Consider the following 25,441-nt stretch of genomic DNA (forward strand, 5'->3'; position numbering starts at 1 on the left):
ATCAGATAGTAGTGTTGCTGCTCCATAATTTTAACTACAAAATCCTATAAATATAGTAGGGGATCATAGTTATGTCACTTTGGATTCATAAAAAAACACTAGTTTTGCAAAAACAAGGTAGTTGAAGTCATTTCTGCCAAAACCCAGTACATGCCAAGGCACAGGAATGTGAGGAAGCAGGATGTCACTTGACGGTGAGAAGTTGGCTCAGCTTGGTTGGAGCATAGAATCTGTAGGCTGAAGTGGTAGCAGACAAAAGACTGGTAAGGTACCCTAGAACCAGATATTGAATGAACTTTTAGTTATATTAAAGGGTTTATTCTGTAGGCAAATAACGGAAGTAGGGGTGGGAGAGCAAGGCAGGGAAAGTTCATCTGACAAAATCATTACCAAGAGCCTCTTATGAAGTAGACATGATTCTAAGTATTTGAATTACAGTGAGTTCTTACCTTCAAGGATTATACAGTCTTAATGGGGAGCCTGGAAAATATGCTTCCAAGTTTTAATACATCATGATTGAGTGTTACAGGGGCCTATTATGGGGACAGTTATGAAGCACTCCTAACCAACCTATGGTGCCTTATAAGGGAATATTTCCTAGAAGCACTCAGATATTTGTAATGAAGGGAATTACATGATCACATTTGTATTGTAGAAAGATAGTTCTGCTAGTAGATATGGCTATTCCAAAGAAATACTGAAGAAGGAAGGTCACAGAGGATATTATTCTAATAGCCCACATAAAAGTTGATGACCACTTGAACTAATAATAATAGGGACGGAAGATAATAATAATAGGGATAATAGGGACGGAAGATAATAATAGGGACGGAAGATAATAATAATAGGGATAATAGGGACGGAAGATAATAATAGGGACGGAAGAACAGAATGAAGAGGACTTTTGGCAATAGAAACAACAGAACTAGGAGAATCTACTGAAAGTGAGTGTCGCTAGAAAGGAGTTAATGAGAAAGATTCTAATCTTTCTAGTTTGATTATCTGGATGGCTGATTATGCCATTCAGTTAGGGATAAAGAGGAGCAGAATGAGAGAAGATGATTAATTTCATTTGGGGCATGTTAAGTTAAAGGCACCTATAATTGGAGTTGTATGGTGAGTGGATATAGCCATGCATAAACAAATTGTGTGATGCTGCAGACTTAAGTTTGTGAATATCCATCATTTGAAGACATTTGAAATCAAATACGATTTCTCAGTAGAACACAGAATGTATAAAGAGAGGAAATGCCATAAGGCACGTGCAAACAAAATGAAAAAAACAAAATAAATAAACAGATGTGAGGCAGCACACCATGCAAGACATGACCACAAGAACTTTGGAGCCAGATTGCCTAAGTTCAGATCCTACTTCAACCATTCTTCAGCTGTGTAACCTTGTGCAAGATAGTTAGCGTCTTTGGGTATCAGTTTCCTCCTCTGCAAAATGAGATCTACCTCAGAAGTATCATGATGTTTAAATAAGTCAATGTTTATAAAGCACTTTGAGTAATGTCTGACCCTTAGTAAATTTGGTTTAGTTTTTTGTTCTTGTTAAATACAAAGTATAATAAGTCTTTTAGCCGCAAATATTGATCTTCATTTCTCATTTTATTTTATTTCTCTACTGTGTCTTATTTTTCTAAAGGCTGTGATTTGTTTACCTTATTCTACTCTTAATTCTAGTGGGTCTTAAATGAGGAGTTATTAAATTCACTACCTATTTCATGTTAAAAGAAAATCCCAGGAAAGATAAAATCAATCATTTTCTTCGCAGAACAATTACCTTATAAAAAAACTCAGAGAAGTTCTCTCTGGGCATATCACAATGTAATCACCTGTTTCTAAGGATCAAACTGATAAACAATTTTCTCCAAAAGGATGTTTTTCCTAGTAGTTTTCTTCTTTTACATTTTTTTCACTTTTCAGAATGAAAATTACAAAAATGAGCTTTTTGTATATTCAAGCAGTTTCAGCCCTTAGAGTTAACTACCTTTCTTTGGCATAGTCGTGGCCATAAAGGTCCCCTCTGTGGGGACCAAGATTTCCTGCTCCATGTCACCACTGAAAATGCTTGTCTTCATGACTTACAGTGACTAGTTCACAATAACCTTGCCTTTCTGCTCAATTCATAGAGCATCAGCAGACATCTCCCTCCTGGGCCCATTGGAAAGCTTAACAAAGAACTGTCAGGAGCTTCTTATCCAAGCAGAGAGGCAAGTTTAACATTCTTACCAATCTTAATAAACTCTAAGTTAACTTTTTAACAAGGACTATTGTCTTGAGACTATAGCATAGTGATGGAGATAATAAGTAATAGAAGTTTAGAGACAGGATTGTCCCTATAAGATGAAGGTGTCAGGAATGGCTTTTTAAGTTAGATAAACTCAAAAGGTAAATAGAATTTGATAGGGAAAAGAAGGAATAAAACAATATTCCAGTATAGAAACAAAATTTAAAGACACCAAAGCAAAGCTAAACCAGATTTGTTTGGGCTATATATAGACAAATTTCCTGGAATAAAGTAGTTAGTAATAGAAGTGATAAAGAATAATGTGGAAAGTTGGTGTGAGGCACGTTTGCGAAGAGCTTTCAAATGACAGCTGAAAAGTTTGGGCATCATTCTGTAGTTATTGAAATCATCAAGAAAGGTGGTGACATGAAAACAGCATTTAGGGGAATTAATCTGTCAGTAGGGTCAGAGACTGAATTGGTGATGTAGAGAAGGAATTCAAATTATTCTGAACTTTGAAGTCTGGGAGAATATCTTGATAGGTAGCAAAATAAAGAGTGCCACTTTTGAGAAATTGTTTCCAACTCCTTCCCACAATATAATCATATTTCAAGTGATGGAACACTTTTTTTCTGTAAAGATCATATAGTAAATATTTTAAGTTTGTGGACATTCAGTCCCTGTTACAATGACTCAACTTACTACTGTAGCACAAAAACAGTCTTAAACAATATATAAATGAGTATGACTGTGTCCCAATGAACTTTATTTATGGACACTGAAATTTGAATTGCATATAATTTTCATGACTCATGAAATATTCTTCTTTTGATATTTTCCAAACATTAAAAAATGTAAAAAACGCTCTTAGCTTCAGGTTGTGTAAAATCAGGTGGTGAGCAGGATTTGGCCTATAGACTGGAGTTTGCAAACCCCTGGTTTATAGAACATCAGGCAGAACTCTATCCAACATCATTTTAAAAACTTTGGATTCTCTTCTGAGATCTTATATTGAGCACTTGGAAAGAGATGGTTGAAATGGCAAGTCAAGTGGTAAAAGTCAAAGGAGACAACTAAGTAGATAGTAAGACTAACCCTATAAATCACTGGGGTCAGTGGGGCAACATATGTACCTATATGCTCCAATCCAACAGCTACTTACTTCAGAAAAAAAGGGAAAATCAATCAATAAATATTACTTCAAACACATTCTGAACTCAGCATTCTAGTAATTGCACAGGGAAAGACAAGTGGTGGGTCTTGCCTCTATTCACGTTGATTATGATGCCCGTAAGTAAAGTGGCACAAATGCAGTTTCTAAACAAGTGGTGTGGGTGGCAGCATGGAAGGAAGCTTAGTGTGAGTCCAGCGTATCAAGTTGGAGTAACTCTGAACAAAGAAATTACATTTGGAGAGACCAGTTAGGCTGGGATAGGTGACAAGAACTAGCCTGGGAACTGAGTGAAGAGAGAGATAAGAGGAACATAAAGGAAAAATTGACCAGACATTGCTAATTAAGATGTGCAGAATGAAAGGGGAGTCATACATTAAATGTTTTAAATTTTGTTTACTATATTATTCAATGCCACTAAGAAGCATGCAGAAGTGAGAGGCAAGGGGGCTAGTGTAGGCCGTGGGAAATGGAGAACTAGGCGACTGGAGGTTAGCACCTGACACAAGCAAATAACACACGTGCACTGAAGTCTGACTGATGTTAGGCTGAATTATTGGCAAACATGGGGAGAAGGTATTCTATTCATACCCTCATGTTAGCTATTTCTCAAGTGTTATTAGATGGAAAAATAAGGGAGAAGTGCTATCATCATCACGTTGATGTTCCAAATAAGTTAACCATCTTCTGCATCATGTTATATAGAATCCCCCTCATTTCTTCAAGGTAATTTCATCATTTGGCACTAGTCGTGTCTTATAAAACAAGCATATCCAAACATATTTCACTATTTATCTTCAGTATTTTTTCTCTTAGATCTGTTTACCTATCCATATCATAAATGTATGGGAAAAACAAGCACACAATATGGCCAATAATTTACATGGAGGCGGGAATAATATTGGAATTCAGGAGAAGAAAAGGTTACATAAATATATGCCTCCAACTCTTAACACCAACTATTGTTTTTCTCTGCTTCTTCCTTATATGCTGCTATTTAGAGAGTTTGCTAGGGCAGCTGCTCCCTAAAAGAGTCTCTCCCTGCTATAAATTTTCACCCAAAGAAGCAGAACATTGGGCAAAGAACCATATTGGCTCAGCCTGTAAGTGGACCAAGGCATATTTCTAATAAGCCATTTTTTATTTTTGAATTTTATTTTATTCATTTTTTTAAACAGCAGGTTATCAGTCATCCATCTTATACACATCAGTGTATACATGTCAATCCCAATCTCTCAGTTCATCACACCACCACCCCCATGCCCCGCCACTTTCCCCCCTTGGTGTCCATATGTTTGTTCTTTACATCTGTATCTAAATTTCTGCCCTACAAACCACTTCATCTATACCATTTTTCTAGGTTCCACATATATGTATTAATATGCGATATTTGTTTTCCTCTTTCTGACTTACTTCACTCTGTATGACAGTCTCTAGATTCATCCATGTCTCTACAAATGACCAAATTTTGTTCCTTTTTATGGCTGAGTAATATTCCATTGTATATATGTACCACATTTTTTTAACATCTTTATTGGAGTATAATTGCTTTACAATTGTGTGTTAGTTTCTGCTTTATAACAAAGTGAATCAGTTATACATATACATATATCCCCATATCTCCTCCGTCTTGCATCTCCCGCCTTCCCACCCTACCTATCCCACCCCTCTAGGTGGTCACAAAGCACCGAACTGATCTCCCTGTGCTATGTGGCTGCTTCCCACTAGCTATCTATTTTACGTTTGGTAGTTTATATATGTCCATGCCACTCTGTCACTTTGTCCCAGCTTACCCTTCCCCCTCCCCATATCCTCAAGTCCATTCTCTAGTAGGTCTGTGTCTTTATTCCCATCTTGCCCCTAGGTTCTTCTGATCATCTTTTTTTCTTTTTTCTTTAAATTCCATATATATGTGTTAACATATGGTATTTGTTTTTCTCTTTCTGACTTACTTCACTCTGTATGACAGACTCTAGGTCCATCCACCTCACTAAAAATAACTCAGTTTCGTTCCTTTTTATGGCTGAGTAATATTCCATTGTATATATGTACCACATCTTCTTCACCCATTTGTCTGTCGATGGGCATATAGGTTGGTTCCATGACCTGGCTATTGTAAATAGTGCTGCAATGAGTATTGGGGTGTACGTGTCTTTTTGAATTATGGTTTTTCTCTGGGTAAATGCCCAGAAGTTGGATTGCTGGGTCATATGGTAATTCTATTTTTAGTTTTTTAAGCAACCTCCATACTGTTCTCCATTGTGGCTGTATCAATTTACATTCACACCAACAGTGCAAGAGGGTTCCCTTTCTCCATACCCTCTCCAGCATTTGTTGTTTGTAGATATTCGGATGATGGCCATTCTAACTGGTATGAGATGATACCTCACTGTAGTTTTGTTTTTCATTTCTCTAATAATTAGTGATGTTGAGCAGCTTTTCATGTGCTTCTTGGCCATCTGTATGTCTTCTTTGGAGATATGTCTATTTAGGTCTTCTGCTCATTTTTGGATTGGACTGTTTGTTTTTTTTAATATTGAGCTACATGAGCTCTTTATATATTTTGGAGATTAATCTTTTGCCTGTTGATTCGTTTGCAAATATTTTCTCCCATTTTGAAGGTTGTCTTTTTGTCTTGTTTGTAGTTTCCTTTGTTTGCAAAAGCTTTTAAGTTTCATTAGGTCCCATTTGTTTATTTTTGTTTTTATTTCCACTTCTCTAGGAAGTGGTCAAAAAGGATCTTGCTGTGAATTATGTCAAAGAGTATTCTGCCCATGTTTTCCTCTATGAATTTTATAGTGTCTGGCCTTATATTTAGGTCTTTAATCCATTTTGAGTTTACTTTTGTGTATGGTGTTAGGGAGTGATCTAATTTCATTCTTTTACATGTAGCTGTCCACTTTCCCCAGCACCACTTATTGAAGAGACTGTCTTTTCTCCATGGTATATCCTTGCCTCCTTTGTCATAGATTAGTTGACCATAGCTGTGTGGGTTTATCTCTCTGCTTTCTGTCCTGTTCTGTTGAACTATATTTCTGTTTTTGTGTCAGTACCACATTGTCTTTATTACTGTAGCTTTGTAGTATAGTCTGAAGTCAGGGAATCCGATTCCTCCAATTCCGTCTTTTTCACTCAAGACTGTTTTGGCTATTCAAGGTCTTTTGTGTCTCCATACCATTTTTAAGATTTTTGTTATAGTTGTGTGAAAAATGCCATTGGTAATTTGATAGGGATTGCATTGAATCTGCATATTGCATTGGGTAGTATAGTCATTTTCACAATATTGATTCTTTCAATCCAAGAATATGGTGTATCTCTCCATCGGTTGGTATCATCTTTAATTTCTTTCAACAGTGTCTTGTAGTTTTCTGCCTACAGGTCTTGTCTCCCTATGTAGGTTTCTTCCTAGGTATTTTATTCTTTTTGTTACAATGGTAAATTGGAGTGTTTCCTTAATTTCTCTTTCAGATTTTTCATCATTAGTGTATAGGAATGCAAGAGATTTCTGTGCATTAATTTTGTATCCTGCAACTACCAAATTTATTGCTTAGCTCTAGGAGTTTTCTGGTGGCATCTTTAGGATTCTCTATGTATAATATCATGTCATCTGCAAACAGTGACAGTTTTACTTCTTTTCCAATTTGGGTTCCTTTTATTTCTTTATATTCTCTGATTGCCAGGGCTAGGACTTCCAAAACTAAGTTGAATAATAGTGGTGAGAGTGGACATTCTTGTCTTGTTCCTGATCCTAGTGGAAATGATTTCAGTTTTTCACCATTGAGAATGATGTTTGCTGTGGGTTTGTCATATTTGGCCTTTATTATGTTGAGGTAGGTTCCCTCTATGCCCACTTTCTGGAGAGTTTTTATCATAAATGGGTGTTGAAATTTGTTAAAAGATTTCTCTGCATCTATTGAGTTTATCATATTATTTTTATACTTCAACTTGTTAATATGGTGTATTACATTGATTAATTTGTGTATATTGAAGAATCCTTCCATCCCTGGGATGAATCCCACTTGATCATGGCGTATGATCCTTTTATTGTGCTGTTGGATTCTGTTTGCTAGTATTTTGTTGAGGATTTTTGATTCTATATTCATCAGTGATATTGGTCTCTACTTTTCTTTTCTTTAATATCTTTGTCTGGTTTTGGTATCAGGGTGATGGTGGTCTCATGGAATGAGTTTGGGAGTGTTCCTTCCTCTGTAGTTTTTGGAAGAATTTGAGAAGGACGGGTGTTAGCTCTTCTCTAAATGTTTGATAGAATTCACCCATGAAACCATCTGGTCCTGAACTTTTGTGTTTTGGAAGATTTTTAATCACAGTTTCAATTTCATTACTTGTGATTGGTCTGTTCATATTTTCTATTTCTTCCTGGTTCAGTCTACGCAGGTTATACCTTTCTAAGAATTTGTCCATTTCTTCCAGGTTGTCCATTTTATTGGCATAGTGTTTCTTGTAGTAGTCTTTTAGGATGCTTTGTATTTCTGCAGTGTCTGTTGTAACTTCTCCTTTCTCCTTTCTAAGTTTATTGATTTGAGTCCTCTCCATCTTTTTCTTGATGTGTCTGTCTAATGGTTTTTCAATTTTGTTTATCTTCTCAAAGAACCAGCTTTTAGTTTTATTGATCTTTGTTATTGTTTTCTTTGTTTCTATTTCATTTATTTCTATTCTGATCTTTATGATTTCTTTCCTTCTGCTAACTATGGGTTTTGTTTGTTCTTCTTTCTCTAGTTCCTTTAGGTGTAAGGTTAGTTTGTTTATTTAAGATTTTTATTGTTTCTTGAGGTAGGATTGTATTGGTATAAACTTCCAACTTAGAACTGCTTTTGCTACATCCCATAGGCTTTGGATCATCATGTTTTCATTGTCATTTGTCTCTAGGTAATTTTTGATTTCCTCTTTGATTTCTTCAGTGATTTCTTGGTTATTTAGTAACCTATTGTTTAGCCTCCACGTGCTTGTGTTTTTCACATTTTTTCCCTGTAATTTATTTCTATTCTCATAGTGTTGTGGTCAGAAAAGATGCTTGATATGATTTCAATGTTCTTAAATTTACTGTGGTTTGATTTGTGACCCAAGATGTGATCTATACTGGAGAATGATCCATGCGCACTTGAGAAGAATGTGTAATCTGCTGTTTTTGGATGGAATGTCCTATAAATATCAATTAAATCTATCTGGTCTATTGTGTCATTTAAAGCTTGTGTTTCCTTATTTTCTGTTTGGCTGATCTGTCCATTGGTGTAAGTGAGTTGTCAAAGTTCCCCAATATTATTGTGTTACTGTCTATTTCCTCTTTTATAGTTGTTATCAGTTGCCTTATGTATTGAGGTGCTCCTATGTTGGTGCATATATATTTATAACTGTTATATGTTCTTGGATTGATCCCTTGATCATTATGTAGTGTCCTTCCTTGTCTCTTGTAACATTATTTTAAAGTCTATTTTATCTGACATGAGTATTACTACTCCAGCTTTCCTTTGATTTCCATTTGCATAGAATATCTTTTTCCATCCCTCACTTTCAGTCTGAACATGTCGCTAGGTTTGAAGTGGATCTCTTGTATACAACATATATATGGGTCTTGTTTTTGTATCCATTCAGCAAGCTTGTGTCTTTTGGTTGAAGCATTTAATCCATTCACATTTAAGGTAATTATCAATATGTATGTTCCTATTACCATTTTCTTAATTGTTATGGGTTTGTTTTTGTAGGTCCTTTTCTTCTCTTGTGTTTCCCACTTAGAGAAGTTCCTTTATCATTTGTTGTAGAGCTGGTTTGGTGCTGCTGAATTCTCCTAACTTTTGCTTGTCTGTAAACCTTTTGATTTCTCCATTGAATCTGAATGAGATCCTTGCCAGGTAGAGTAATCTTGATTGTAGTTTCTTCCCTTTCATCACTTTAAGTATATCATGCCACTCCCTTCTGGCTTGTAGAGTTTTTGCTGAGAAATCATCTGTTAACCTTATGGGAGTTCCTGGGACTCTCTGGGCTTCCTGGACTTGGGTGGCTATTTCTTGTCCCATGTCAGGGAAGTTTTCAACTATAATCTCTTCAAATATTTTCTCGGGTGCTTTCTCTCTCTCTTCTCCTTCTAGGACCCCTATAATGTGAATGTTGTTGTGTTTAATGTTGTCCCAGAGGTCTCTTAGGCTGTCTTCATTTCTTTTCATTCTTTTTCTTTATTCTGTTCCACAGCAGTGAATTCCACCATTCTGTCTTCCAGGTCACTTGTCCATTCTTCTGCCTCAGTTATTCTGCTATTGATTCCTTCTAGTGTAATTTTCATTTCAGTTACTGTGTTGTTAATCTCTCTTGTTTGTTCTTTAATTCTTCTAGATCTTTGTTAAACATTTCTTGCATCTTCTCAATCTTTGCCTCCATTCTTTTTCCGAGGTCCTGTATCATCTTCACTATCATTATTCTGAATTCTTTTTCTAGATGGTTGCCTATCTCCACTTCATTTAGTTGTTTTTCTGGGGTTTTATCTTGTTCCTTCATGTGGTACATAGCCCTCTGCTTTTTCATTTTGTTTATCTTTCTGTGAATGTGGTTTTTGTTCTACAGGCTGCAGGGTTGTAGTTCTTCTTGCTTCTGCCCTCTGGTTGATGAGGTTATCCTAAGCCATATTTTATATACACAGTATGAAATAAGACAAAAAAAAGGAGGTCATTGTCTTCATTGTTTAGACTCATATAAAAGTAAAGTCTTTTGACTTAATTCTAAGGTAGTCTCATCAGTTTTCCATGTCAAAGCATAATCAGCTGGTGCTTGGTAAATGTTTTTTGCAGAATTAAATTTCTTGCCATTTTCCTATAACTATTTATATATTAATAAAATAGTTTAAAACATGAATGTTTCTTAAAAATTTTAAACACCAAGGTTTAGATTAAAATGTCCTCAGCATTTGCCTACATTTAACCCATAATCATAAGTTTAAAAACTTACACCTACCAACTGGTCTCCTTAATTATTAATTAGGAAATGTTTAGCAGTGAATCATTTCCTGATTTATTTACTTTTTGCAAAGATATAGTTAATTTATGAAATCAGAAAATTAGCTGGAAGCAATCTTAGCCTATTTTATAGTGGAGAAAGTAAGACTCAGAAGGTTTTTAGTGGCTTGCTCAAGATGTCACAACTAGCCAGAGGCTTCAGGATTATAATTTTCCTTTAATATGTTAGGAGGTACAAAGAATACCTGGTTCTTTGGAGACACAGAGGAGGCAGGAGAACCCTAATCTGTCACCTGGCTTCCCCTGTCCTAAGTTGTTTTGTTGCCAATAAATGACCATGAATGGTATGCTGCTTCTCTCTTCATTACAAAATATTTACTGGAAACAAATTATTCAGTCAATATTTAACCAAATATATTATAAATTGTTCCACTACTCAACTATAAATAGATGTATTAAAAATTCTACAAATTGTTGTAAAAAAGAAAATAAGTAAATGTAGAGAGTGTAAATCAGAATTAGACTAACAATAGTATTATCTTAATTAAATGCTACGTTTCCATTCCATGTCTCTCTCATTTTATTTAGCCTCTGCATTAATCCAGCCAGAATTTGAATTAGTCCAGATTAAGTCTTAATATATTATTTGTAGCTTTTTACTAGTTCCAAATTGTGCATTTTCATCCAAACAGGTATAATAATTCTGTCAGATTCATATAAAAGCAATTTTAAGTGTACAGCAAATTGTTATATTAAAATAAGTTTTTCATATCTTTTTTCATAGACTTGAGTCAAAGGAGCCTTTCCTGTCTGTTGGGTGAGTATATGTCTAAATTTTTAAAATCTCAATTCTCTAATTGATTTTTAATTCAAATTAACAAGGTCTTCTGAGACAGTACTTTCAGTCCTTTTAAGCCCATATTCAAAGTCATAACCTACCATTGATTCATCATTTCCTCAGCAATAGGGCTATCTACATTTAAAAGGCAACTAAAATGCTCTCTGGGCTGTTTTCTGATCTCAGAAATTTAACTAATGAATGCATATGAAATCCTGTATCCTATGTAAATCTAAAAAGGTACACAGTGATTATCTCATCAAGTAAAAGTGTGCTCTGATTGGTTTTAAAAATTCCTCTGAACCACAGCTTCAGTATTCCTAGTTTGTCTACTCATTTTTGTACTGTTTCCTTTCAATCTACTCTATTCAGTATTTCTTCCCCCTTTTTCTCTAAATCTGTATCCAAAATGTTTTTCTTTTTCCCTTTTCTCTCATTTCACTTTTTTTTCTCTGCTGCTCCCACTGACTGCTTCTCTGAACACAAAGCTGAAAAACTCTGAAGCAGATTAAGTAAGACTAATGCTTACCCTCTCTGATAGTATCATTCTGAGTCACAGTACATGTTCTAATAAAAATATACTGTTGACAAGAATATGCACATACTATTTTTAGCCATTTAGCTAATTAAGACTCAGCAAAGATGTTTTTACTGATATATTACATAATCCTTTGACTAACATATTAAAATGTTTTATTAAGGGACTTCTGTCTCATTATGGTTGATGTTATAAAGTATCAAAAAGCATTGGAAGATGTGACATCTAGTTTAGAAGAAATCATGCTGTATTTGATAAGAAAAACACCCCCCCACACACACATAGGCAGTCATGACCAGAAACATAGGATGGGGTTAGATTTTTAAATGATGACATCAGTTTTCTTTTATTAATTTGCTTGTAGCCGGTGAATATTTCTGTCACTCATTGAAAAAAATGGTTCCCTCTGCCCTTCTACTCCTCATAAAAGCCTTTCAGAATGCCATTTGAATTACAGGAATCAAAATAATTGTTAGGGGTTCTGGGAGAGAAAAACAGTAAATGCATTTATTGGAGGACTTCATGAAAAATGAAAGGTCAAGTTGATCTGGTCCAAAAAATTCATTAGCACATACTTCTTTCTTTCATTGATCATCAGATCCTATTTTTAAAAACTTTTAAGCCTGAAGTAATCTTTTGTTTTGAGTGCATATGTGCCCTGCCTTCAAGTCCAGAGGCTGGAATAGCTTCTCTTTATGCCTCAGTGCAGTTGTTCTGCAGCATTTCCTGTTCTCTCCACTACACTGAGGTGGAATCCACTTTTTATTGCAAACCTCTATTTTACAAGGACAGATGCTCAGTAGTCTTTGCTTTAAACTTATCAGGAATTTAGAACTCAGTATTAGAGCACTGAGAAAAACTCTCTCCAAAAGAAAGATCTATCACTCAGCAAATACTACTCAAAATGGGAAAACTGGCATGGCAGTAAGAAGATATTGCTTTACTTAGACTTGTCTTAAAATAAAGTGGGGAAACAAGTAACCCAAATAGTTCTGCTGACTGGATACTTTAATTTATAGCTAAATGTCTTCATTCTCCTGTAAGAAAATGATTTTGAATAAGATTGTCCAAAAGTATGTATGAATCTCTATCCTGAACCTGTTCAGTAAAGGGAAAGGGTGATAATGAACATAATGGACACATATGAGCCTATTAGGCAACAGATAATCTACTATAAGAACCATGATTCAAATTTGTGTCTTTAATTTTGTCACTTGCCAAAGGGAATAAATATGCATGATGTACTGTCTATGGTATCAGTTGACATGTGAGTATTTAAGGTCGAGTTTTTCTAAAGCCCTGCATATCTTATTACATTAATTTTAATTCTATGTTCAATAAAATTACATTAATGAATAAATCAGTACTAAATATTGCATACTTCAGTCCATTGTCCAACAGTGTCTGAAAGCACTTATTAATATACTGTACTTCTAGAAGTTGCTTCCACCCTCGTAGACTCCGACACTTACAAGCTAGTTTTATTAACTTAGTCAGTTTCTTAAACTCCCAAATCTCAGGTCCCTAATCGGTGAAATGGAGATAAAAAAAGAAAATTTAAATCAAGGATTTAGCACTGTTCTTGGCACATAGTAACTGTTCATAAATGTTAGCTATTATTACAGTTATGGAAGTTATATTCATAAATAATGTTCTAAAAACTCAATCACAGAGGTCTGAAATAGTTTAGAGAATACAACTCCACTTCTATAGCTGTGCTTTGAGTTGCATGGGGAAACCAAAAGAAGTTTTTATAATGGGGAGAGAAAAATGAAAATTGTGAATGGAATAAACATGAGTACCAATATTCTGCTTCATATTTTAATGATGAACACTAACAATTGTTATTTAAAACTTTAATGGGACCTTAACAAACAAGAAACATCTCAAATAAACAATGTAACCTTACACCTAAAGCAATTATAGAAAGAAGAACAAAAAAAACCCAGTTAGCAGAAGGAAAGAAATCAAAAGATCAGATCAGAAATAAATGAAAAAGAAATGAAGGAAAAAATAGCAAAGATCAATATAACTAAAAACTGATTCTTTGAAAAGATAAACAAAATTGATAAACCATGAACCAGACTTATCAAGAAAAAAAGAGAGAAGACTCAAATAAATAGAATTAGAAATGAAAAAGGAGAAGTAATAACTGGCACTGCAGAAATACAAAGGATCATGAGACATTACTACAAGCAACTCTATGCTAATAAAATAGACAAACTGGAAGAAATGGACAAATTCTTAGAAATGCACAACCTTCCAAGACTGAACCAGGAAGAAATAGAAAATATAAACAGACCAATCACAAGCACTGAAATGGAAACTGTGATTAAAAATCTTCCAAAAAACAAAAGTGCAGGACCAGATGGCTTCATAGGAAAATTCTATCAAACATTTAGAGATTAGCTAACACCTATCTTTCTCAAACTCTTGTAAAATACAGCAGAGGGAGGAACACTCCCAAACTCATTCTATGAGGCCACCATCGCTCTGATACCAAAACCAGACAAAGATGTCACAAAGAAGGAAAACTACAGTCCAATATCACTGATGAATATAGATGCAAAATTCCTCAACAAAATACTAGCAAACAGAATCCAACAGCACGTTAAAAGGATCATACACTATGAACAAGTGGGGTTTATCCCAGGAATGCAAGGATTCTTCAATATATGCAAATCAATCAATGTGATAAACCATATTAACAAATTGAAGGAGAAAAATCATATGATCATTTCAATAGATGCAGAGAAAGCTTTTGACAAAATTCAACACCATTTGTGATAAAAAACTCACCAGAAAGTAGGCATAGAGGGAACTGTCCTCAATATAATAAAGGTCATATATGACAAACCCACAGTCAACATCGTCCTCAATGATAAAAACTGAAACCATTTCCACCATATGATCAGGAACAAGACAAGGTTGCCGACTCTCACCACTATTATTCAACATAGTTTTGGAAGTTTTAACCACAAAAATCAGAGAAGAAAAAGAAATAAAAGGAATCCAAATTGGAAAAGAAGAAGTAAAGCAGTCACTGTTTTCAGATGACATGATACTATACATAGAGAATCCTAAAGATGCTACCAGAAAACTACCAGAGGTAATCAATGAATTTGGTAAATTAGCAGGATACAAAATTAATGCACAGAAATCTCTAGCATTTCTACACACTAATGATGAAAAATCTGAAAGTGAAATTAAGAAAGCACTCTCATTTACCATTGCAACAAAAATAATAAAATATCTAGGAATAAACCTACCTAAGGAGACAGAAGACCTGTATGCAGAAAATTATAAGACACTGATGAAAGAAATTAAAGATGATAGAAATAGATGGAGAGATATACCATGTTCTTGGATTGGAAGAATCAACATTGTGAAAATGACTCTACTCTCCAAAGCAATCTACAGATTCAATGCAATACCTATCAAACTATCAATGGCATTTTTCACAGAAATAGAACAAAAAATTTCACAATTTCTATTGAAAGCCCAAAGACCCCCAATAGCCAAAGCAATCTTTTTTTTTTTTTTTTTTTTTTTTTTTTTTTTTTTTTAACATCTTTATTGGGGTATAATTGCTTTACAATGGTGTGTTAGTTTCTGCTTTATAACAAAGTGAATCAGTCATACATAAACCTATGTTCCCATATGTCTTCCCTGTTGCGTCTCCCTCCCTCCCACCCTCCCCATCCCACCCCTCCAGGCTGTCACAAAGCACCGAGCCAATATCCCTGTGCCATGCGGCTGCTTCCCACTAGCTATCTACCTTACTGCGTTTGTTAGTGTGTATATGCCCATGACTCTCTCTCGCCCTGTCACCAAAGCAATCTTGAGAAAGAAAAACAGAGCTGCAGGAATCAGTCTCCCTGACTTCAGACTATAGTACAAAGCTACAGTAATCAAGACAGTATGGTAATGACACAAAAACAGAAAGATAGATCAATGGAACAGTATAGAAAGCCCAGAGATAAACCCACTTACTTATGGTAACCTTCTCTTTGGTAAAGGAGGCAACAATATACAGTGGAGAAAAGACAGCCTCTTCAATAATGGTCCTGGGAAAACTGGACAGCTACATGGAAAATAATGAAATTAGAACACTCCCTAACACCATACACAAAAATAAACTCAAAATGGATTAGAGGCCTAAATGTAAGGCCAGACACCATCAAACTCTTAGAGGAAAACATAGGCAGAACACTCTATGACATAAATCACAGGAAGATCCTTTTTGACCCACCTCCTAGAGAAATGGAAATAAAAACAAAAATTAAAAAATGGGACCCAATGAATCTTAAAAGCTTTTGCACAGCAAAGTAAACCATAAACAAGACAAAAAGACAACCCTCAGATGGGAGAAAATATTTGCAAATGAAGCAACTGACAAAGGATTAATCTCCAAAACATACAAGCAACTCATGCAGCTCAATATCAAAAAAACAAAGAGCCCAATTCAAAAATGGGCAGAGACCTAAATAGACATTTCTCCAAAGAACATATACAGATTGCCAACAAATACATGAAAGAATGCTCAACATCATCAATCATTAGAGAAATGCAAATCAAAACTACAATGAGATATCATCTCACACCGGTCAGAATGACCATCATCAAAAACTCTACAAACAATAAATACTGGAGAGGTTGTGGAGAAAAAGGAGCCCTCTTGCACTGTTGGTGGGAATGTAAATTGATACAGGCACTATGGAGAACAGTATGTAGGTTCCTTAAATACTAAAATTAGAACTATCATACGACCCAGCAATCCCACTACTAGATATATACCCTGAGAATACCATAATTCAAAAAGATCATGTACCAAAATATTCATTGCAGATCTACTTACAATAGCCAGGACATGGAAGCAACCTAGTGTCCATCAACAGATGAATGGATAAAGAAGATGTGGCACATATATACAATGGAATATTACTCATCCATGAAAAGGAATGAAACTGAGTTATTTGTAGTGAGGTGGCTGGACCTAGAGACTGTTGTATGGAATGAAGTAAGTCAGAAAGAGGAAAACAAATACCGTATGCTAACACATATATATGGAACCTAAAAAAAGAAAAAAAAATGGTCAGAAGAACTTATGGGCAAGATGGGAATAAAGATGCAGACCTACTAGAGAATGCACTTGAGGATACAGGGAGGGCAAAGGGTAAGCGGTGACAAAGTAAGAGAGTGGCATGGACATATATACACTACCAAACGTAAAATAGATAGCTAGTGGGAATCAGCTGCATAGCACAGGGAGATCACCTCAGTGCTTTGTGACCACCTAGAGGGGTGGAATACGGAGGGTGGGAGGGAGGGAGTTTCAAGAGTAAAGAGATATGGGGACATATGTATATGTATACCTGATTCACTTTGTTATAAGGCAGAAACTAACACACCATTGTAAAGCAATTATACTCTAATAAAGATGTTAAAAAAATAAAATAGAATAAAATTTTAATGGGAAGAAGTATTGATAAAATTTTAATGTGCATCTCTTCTTAATGTAAATTAGGGAGCAAAATTCTTCCTTTGATAAATTTGCTACAGTAATAATGAAATAAAATGTTTAAGTGTCACAAACATAAATTCAAATTAAATATGCCAGCAGAAAAATTTGTCAGAGAAAGTTATAACACCAGGAAATATTTGTTTATGGAAAAAGGTTAGGAAATTGTGAAAGGAAATTAAGTGAAATTTCAGATCTTAACCCTTCAACTATGTGGCGATTTAAGTGGAACTTTCTTTCCTATCCACCAATAAATGATTAGTAAAATAATTTCATTGAGAAAAATTTAAAAATAGCCTTTATCCTGGAGTGAGGAATGAATGCTCATCCCAGAGTTTGATTCTGTTAATTCAGGTAGGTCAATAGATGCAGTGTTTTCCAAGGCTATCTAGGCAATTCTGATACCAGCCAGGGCTGGAACCACTGTCTACATCATGTATGCATCCTCCCTCATCCTTTCCTTACAAGCATACACAGGTTGTTCTTGCAGACATTTATGGTCTCTGGAATCTCCTTAAAAATCTTTGAAATAGAACTTCCCATGGTCTCTCTCTGTTTTGGATATATATGGCGGAAGTGGACACATTGATTGAGAACTGTCTTGGAGTTCATCCATCAGAGACCAGAATAGATGTAAACAGACGAAAATTTGTGCCATGGAGATCACCATGGTGCCTAGGGAACACACTGCCTGTGTTCATTCTAATGTCATCCTAGATCTAAGGTTGGGATTATATTATTAAATACTATAGCTTAATATTTAATAAATATTCTACTACATGAAGATAAAAAGTTTTATATTAAAATTATTATAAGTATATTTAATATAAATAAATTTATATGTAACATGTATCACATATGTAAATTTATTTAAATATATCATAAAATACATTTTTATTATAAATATAATAAATTTAAATAATAGATTTAAAAATTCAAGTTCTTGCCTATCTAACCCACCTAAAAGTAAAAAAAAATCAATCAACTCTGTTTTTTAGAATGGAGCTTAGGCTTGAGTGCTAAATGAGTACTAGATGGTTGATATTCTACTCATCCTCAAAACATTCCATTTTAGAGCAATTTAGAAAACTCTTCTGGCAAGTGTTTTCTTGTATGAGGCATCAGACAGATTTTGATTTTGGAAATAAGTTGGAAGAGAACAGACATCAATTTGTATTCAGAAAAGTGAGTAAGAACCAAGCAATGGTCTCAATTAAGTGTCTAAGATATAAATATTAGTTTGAAACTAGTCATGCCTTGAAAAATCTTTTTACAGCTTTTTAATGAAAAAAAGAGATGAGGGGAAAGGAAGCTCCTGTTCATTTGACATTTGAGATTCATAGTGTAAAAAGACATGTCAAGACAATGCATGAATTCCCTTCAAGAGCAAGTGGCTGTCGACACTTTGCAGACACTGAGCCACTTAAAAGTATATTCAAGGCAAAGTAAAATTTTCCATGTGAATTATTTCCTCTTACCTCTTTAACATGAAGTTAACCTTTTTCAAAGACTGTTACTATGAATGAGTTGTATTTTGGAATTGAAACTTTGAATCATACCAATGATTTTACAGTTGATGAATTTTTGTATGAGCAGCTTTATTATGAGGATGATTATTTACTGCATGGGTAAAAATTTTTTTCAGATTTTTTCATTATATTAGAATAATTTAAATAACTCAGAAGAATTTGAAATTTTTATTGGAATAGCTCAGAATATATTGTTTCTCAGGCTTGGCTGAGAGACATTAAAAAACACATCAAGGATAAAAATCTCAAAATTATTATATTTATCTCAGTTAAAACACTGGCTCTATGAGTGAGCTAATCATGGCCCAGCCAATGGAGTTCCTGCATCCCCTGAGAGGTAACTGACCTATTCTACTTAAGTCCAACCAAAAAGGGGCTAACACTGCCAGGGCAGCAAAACTCACCCTACAACTAAAAGTATTCCTAAGTAATTGCTAATATATATATATATATATATATATATATATATATATATACACACACATATATATATATATACATATATATATATATACATACACCACACTGCATGGCATGTGGAACTTCCCCAACCAGGGATCAAACCCATGGCCCCTGCAGTGGAAGAACGGAGTCTTAACCACTGGACCACCAGGGAAGTCCCATGCTAACAGCTTTATTTTGTTAAATAATTTTCCTTGGGGAATATTTCCCCCTTTACTTTCCAGTCTTGGAACTGAATTTGGAGCTTCAGTGTACTTCTGCTATTGTTATGAAGACATTATTAAACCTCAACATTCTTATTAGGTCAAATATTTGTACTAGTTTACTTTTATCTAGGTTTTGTTTGAGACTTCGTATTTACTGACAGATGCTGTATATTATTATACCATTAGCTACCTATTTTAGGAGACTAAGTTCTGTAATTTGGTTTTCTTGGTTTGTATCCCATTCTGTCTTTTCTTAACTAGGTGCCTTGGGCAATTTCTTTAACTCCTCTCTGCTTTCATATTCTCCCCTGAAGTAATAACTAACTCTTAGGGCAGTTGTGAATAAGATAATATTACAAAGTGCTTAGAACAGCATCCAACACATAGTAAACAGGGATAGATATCAATTGTTATCAACATTCTGTGCAACATCTAAGTTATGTTATAAATCTTTCCTAAAGGAGTGAGTTCCTCTGAATTACAGAAATTTCAACTAATTAAGTCCAAAGGTCTGAATATTCTAGAAGAGTGGTAATGGATTGAATTCTTGGAAAGGAAGTTCAGAAGAGTGAAATCAAGCACAGTAGTGAAGAAATACTTTACTTGGGAGATCTTTGAGGAAGATAGACAAGAAAGACAGAAAAGCACAAAGACAGGAAGACAGTTTTGGAGTGTGCTCAGATTGATATAAAATAACAAGTACAATATTTAAAATTTTAATAATAGGAGCATGAAAATAGGAAAGCAATGCCAATTTAGGGATAGTTGCAAAAGAGCATCAAAAAGTAAAAAGAGAGTTATATGACTGCTGTAAAATGATTGGTTTTTACCAATCATTTAGGAATTAAAAGATGGTCTTAATCTAGGATTTGAGAAGTTGAAGAAATTGGCCAGATTGTCAGGAAATTTTTCAAGACAAAATGTAGGACTTGAGTTTATCTTCAAGGTGAAGTAAGAATTCAATAAAGAGGTTTTAAGAGTAGCATTTCTGGAAGAAAGAATTGGAAGAAAAAAATGGCAGCAGGGAGAAGAGACTGCACAAAGCACATCAGACATCCCAGTCTAACAAGCCTGAAGGTTCATGAAAAGACAGGAGAGAGATTAAGATTGGTGAGTTAAAGTAGTGGCTATATACTGAGAAATTATGATAATGCAAGGAACTTCCTTTACATTCTAAGGATTCAGTAGAGTCATTGGATGGTTGTATGTGTATTTGTTTGTCTGTTTTGCTTTTAACTGAAGAATATTCTCCAAAGTGAGGTCATAGTAGAGTCACTTAGAAAGCTGTTGCAATAATTCCAGCATGACTTGAAAAGATTCAGAACTTGAGCAGAATGAAATCACCTCCCACATGTTAGAATGGCTGTCATCAAAAATTTGACAAAAGATAACAAGTGTTGGTGTGGATGTGGAAAAAAGGGAACCCTTGTACACTGTTGGTTGGAATGTAAGCTGGTGCAGCTGCTATGGATAATGGTAGGGAAATTCCTCAAAAAATTAAAAACAGAACTACTTATGTGATCCAGCAAGCCCACTTCTGGGTATATATACAAAGGAAATATTTTAAAATCAGTATCTGGAAGAGGTGCCTGCACTCTCATGGTCATTGCAGCATTATTCACAATAGCCAAGATATGGAAACAACCTAAATGTCCACTGACAGATGAATGGATATAAAAAATGTGATAATGTAATATATGTATGTATACACACACACACACACACACACACTGAAATATTATTCAACCTTTAAAAAGAAGGAAATCCTGCCATTTGTGACATCATGGATGAACCTGGAGGACATTATGCTCAGTGAAATAAGCCAGACACAGAAAGACAATACTGCATGATCTCACTTATATGTGGAAGCTGAAATAGTCAAACTCAGAAACAGAGATTAGAATGGTAGTTGCCCGGGAGGTGGGGGAAATGGGGAGACAAATTTTCAGTTGTGCAGGATGATTAAGTTCTGGGGAACTTATAGTTACAGCATGGTAACTATAGTTATTAATACTGTATTGTGTACCTGAAATTTGCTAAAAATGTAGATCTTACGTGTTCCCACCACAAAAAAAGTAACTATGCGGTGTGATGGATATGTTAATTAGATTGACTCTGATAATCCATTGCATAATGTATATGTATATCAAAACATCACGTTGTGTACCTTAAATGTATACAATTTTTATTTGTCAAAAAAATATCTAAAAAAAGAATGGAAAAGAAATGCCTGATGAAATATTTTCTTTAATTGTATCAGAATCAGTGTGATTGAATGATGTCCTAGAGGATTCTCAACTGAATTTGGTGGATCGTGGTGACAGAATGACAAGCAAAAGTCCAGCTATAGTGTTGAAACTAAGGGAAAGTGAGCAAGAAACTGTCCGTAAGCTTTAAATATGCCCAGCAGACATCATGGAATCACTAATGGCCAATTCAATGCCTATCTTTTGATAGTGCAGTTCCAATTTTCTCTAGGTCCCCAGGGAAAAAGGGATAAGAGGATAAAGCCAATTTTCTTCTTCTAAAAATCTATTTTTAAAATTTTTTTAGACTCAGGGCTACCACAAAATTAATGATTCCTTTAGCAACTGAACTTGCTTCATTTTTTTCCAAGGTCCTCCAGGCTACTTCTCTGGAGAGTACACAAACTTTCCACAGTGCTATTTTTATAATCTAAAGCAGTTGTGCTTTCAGGCCTGATGCTACAACTGTAATTTTAATTTATCAACCTGTCACTCAGTAAAATGCTGTAAAAACATTTGAACACTTAAACCCATCATTTATTTCTGCACTTGTCAATGACAGTCTTCTGTACTTGTCAAAATCATTTAAACTGTGCTACGATAGCATATACAATATCACAAATAAATTGGGTAATCAATCGTGTATGTGTATATTTTGACATTGGTGTGTTGAAAGCATGGATTCCAGGACATAGTTTTAAGAAGCAAGAATTCATTACACTTCAATAATAAAATACAGTAAAGTCATCAAAGAGTCTTCCTCAATTCTTACAATTTAAAAATGTCTTAGGAAACAGAGGGGCTGATTGTGACTGAAACATCTTTTTTTTCTTTGGTGAAATGTTCTCCTCAGGGAAAAGGAAGTAATTGCAGATTATAGCAGGGAGGAATATAGTGTTACCTGGAGGGAAGAAAATACATAGGATCATCAAGTAGATTTATTTAAGTTCTGCTTATAAAGAAAGCAGTCGTGCAGGACTTTATAGCTGATGATATTTCTAAAGAGTGTTATCAGCACTTTCACTACTATCTAATTCGTTCGTATAATAAAATGTCACATTAAGCCAAATGTCACAGTTCATATCAATTTTACTTTGAAAATTGGTAACATTATATATCATAGGCAGCCTCTCCCCCAAAGTTTGGATGAGACCTTTGATCATAATAAATTAAAGCATTTAAAATTGATCTATCATTTGATATAAATATATGTAGAAATAAAAAGCACCTGTTCAGTCATTAAATCCATTCAACCCAATAACAAATCTGATCTCATATAGGCTATATGTCTGTATAAGACAAAATGTTGTTAAAATTGTAACTTAAATAATATTGACTAAATAATCTGTACCATTTAAACTCTTAGCTATTAAAATTTTCACCATTTAATTATTTTTAAAAGGCAAGTCTAATGAGATTTAAAATATGCGGAGGATTTAAAATCACTTCATTATCACACAATTATAACTTAGTCAAAGTAATTTATAGCATCAAATACCTATACATAAGAAAATAAATAACTAAACTTGGCATACATAAAATCCCACCATGGGAAGAACTAATCTTGAGTGATATTATGGAATCAAATCTAAAGCAATCAAGGCTTTGACAGGTATGTTAACTTATACAAATACCACTGTTTCCTTATTGCCACCAGCACTGTTGTTGAGGAACAAGTTTCTAAAGTGTCAAGCCACATTGGAAAGGGTATGCATATAATCTGATTGATGAAAGATATATTTATTGAATGTATATATGAATAAAATAGAAATGGTGGCTCAGATAATTTAGATGCCATATGTAGAAATATTGCATGAAGAGAGTGCTATTGATTCAATTTGAAATGAAATCTTAGTCTCCTGTACTTTTAAAATCTGTCCTGAAAACAATCGCTCACTGGAAATAAGTATGCAAAATAAATAAAGTGCTTAGCTTTCATTAATCTGAAATCAACCCAACTCAAAGGAAAGAAAATTAGTTACATTTATTTGAAGAGAATAAATTCTTGCTCCTATTTTTTTTTTTTTTTTTGCAGTACGTGGGCTTCTCACTGTTGTGGCCTCTCCCGTTGCAGAGCACAGGCTCCGGACATGCAGGCCCAGCGGCCATGGCAGCGGCATGTGGGATCTTCCCGTACCGGGGCACGAACCCGTGTCCCCTGCATTGTCAGGCAGACTCTCAACCACTGCGCCACCAGGGAATCCCTCTTGCTCCTATTTTAACTCCATAAAATATACCTAAAACTGGCTTTCCAGTTGAATCATACTTGATTATCTAAATAACTTCCTGGAAGCAAGCACTCTTCTTAGAGGGTTCAAGTTATTAATTAGCCTTTATTTTTTGTTGCTCACTGAATCATTACTGATTCTCATATAGATAAAATAGATACTATAACTCTTTTAAAACTGGAAAACTGAGACATAGAGAGGTGATGTAATCTCCATAAAGACACATAGCACATTAGTAGCCATTTTGGAATGGAGTCCAGCCTAGGCCTTTTGCTTAAAGAGCTGCCAATTTCATGTGTACTAACATTTCATGCTCTCTTCTGAGTTTCATATTCATTTGAATCATCATGAATACCTAAATAATAGCTTTAATTATTCAGGAAAATAATTATGTACATAAAAAGTTATTTATTGCTTTTAGAGTCATTGTGAATCCCAGATTTGCATTATAAAACTGCTGGCAAAAGTTTCGAAGCCTCACTTTCCAATTAAATTCTGTTCATCCAGCCAAGAATGATTGATCTATATTTCATCAACCTTAAAATGTTACCTTTTCAACACTTTTAATGACATTTTCAAAATACAGAATACTTTTTGATTCAAAAGATTTCCTACTTAATGCTGCAGAACAAATCAGTTATCACAGCATAATCAATAGTGGCCAAATATTAGCAAAAACCAGGCATCACTTCTGCTTTAAGAGCTTATCAGGGGAAAAAAACACATTGAGTGGCTATATTTTTGCATGGTAACTAAGGTTTATATTAAAATGAAAAGCTAACCCCCAAATGTTTTATATTTTTAGAAACCTTACTATTTCTTCTGTGAACTTTTTACTAGATCACACTCAAAACTCAACATTTAGAACCTGCAGGCCATGTTCAACTTCAAAATGATATAATGGTGCCTGTGGTTTGACTCAATGGAAAGCTACCCTTAACTATAGCTTCCCCTTAGCTTCAATGAAAAGCATATGAAAGATGGAGCACCTGATAAAACATTTCTCTCAGATGTTGGCTAAATTATCATATCATGCAGGAGGTATTTCAATGAAGTGTATGTTATAGCCCAACTGGATACTAAAAATCTTGAAAACTGTTTTAAAAAGTAAGGCTTTCTAAAGAAGTTATTTTTAAAATGTGTTCCTTAATCATGGACCCTTGATTATCCACACTAATCTCAGTAGGTCCATGGCAGGCTAAATACTCCAAGTTCCCTTGTAAGACCACCAAGTCACAGATTAAGGCACTGCCTGATAAATCAAAGCACTCAGTCCTAATTTTCTTCAGTCATCGAGTTTTCATCTGAAGCTCTTGAGAAAGAATTTGATAGCATCTCTGCCCTTTGCACAATGAACAGCTGTTCAATTCCAATAATTGCATCAATTCATTATTTGAAGGGCACTGTAAGTGTGTGTGTGCAAAATGTTATGTGAGAACAACATCAGCTGCTATTCTAAACTAACCTACTACACAAGAATAGTTTCCTACTGCGTGATTGAATACTG

The 25,441-nt window shown here is 34.6% G+C and overlaps 1 protein-coding gene across 9 annotated transcripts in view; it reads left to right on the forward strand.

The window, feature by feature from the left end:
* Positions 1–25,441, forward strand: part of RALYL (RALY RNA binding protein like) — an 822,798-nt gene that overhangs the window by 656,710 nt on the left and 140,647 nt on the right. For all 9 annotated transcript variants that reach the window (XM_030839201.2, XM_060287608.1, XM_060287610.1 and 6 more), the window contains one exon: positions 11,151–11,183. In XM_030839201.2, coding sequence (XP_030695061.1) covers positions 11,151–11,183 — 33 coding nt within the window. The remainder of the gene's footprint in view (positions 1–11,150; positions 11,184–25,441) is intronic.

The sequence above is a fragment of the Globicephala melas genome, chromosome 17, assembly GCF_963455315.2.
Source record: "Globicephala melas chromosome 17, mGloMel1.2, whole genome shotgun sequence".
Classification (NCBI taxonomy): Eukaryota; Metazoa; Chordata; class Mammalia; order Artiodactyla; family Delphinidae; genus Globicephala; species Globicephala melas.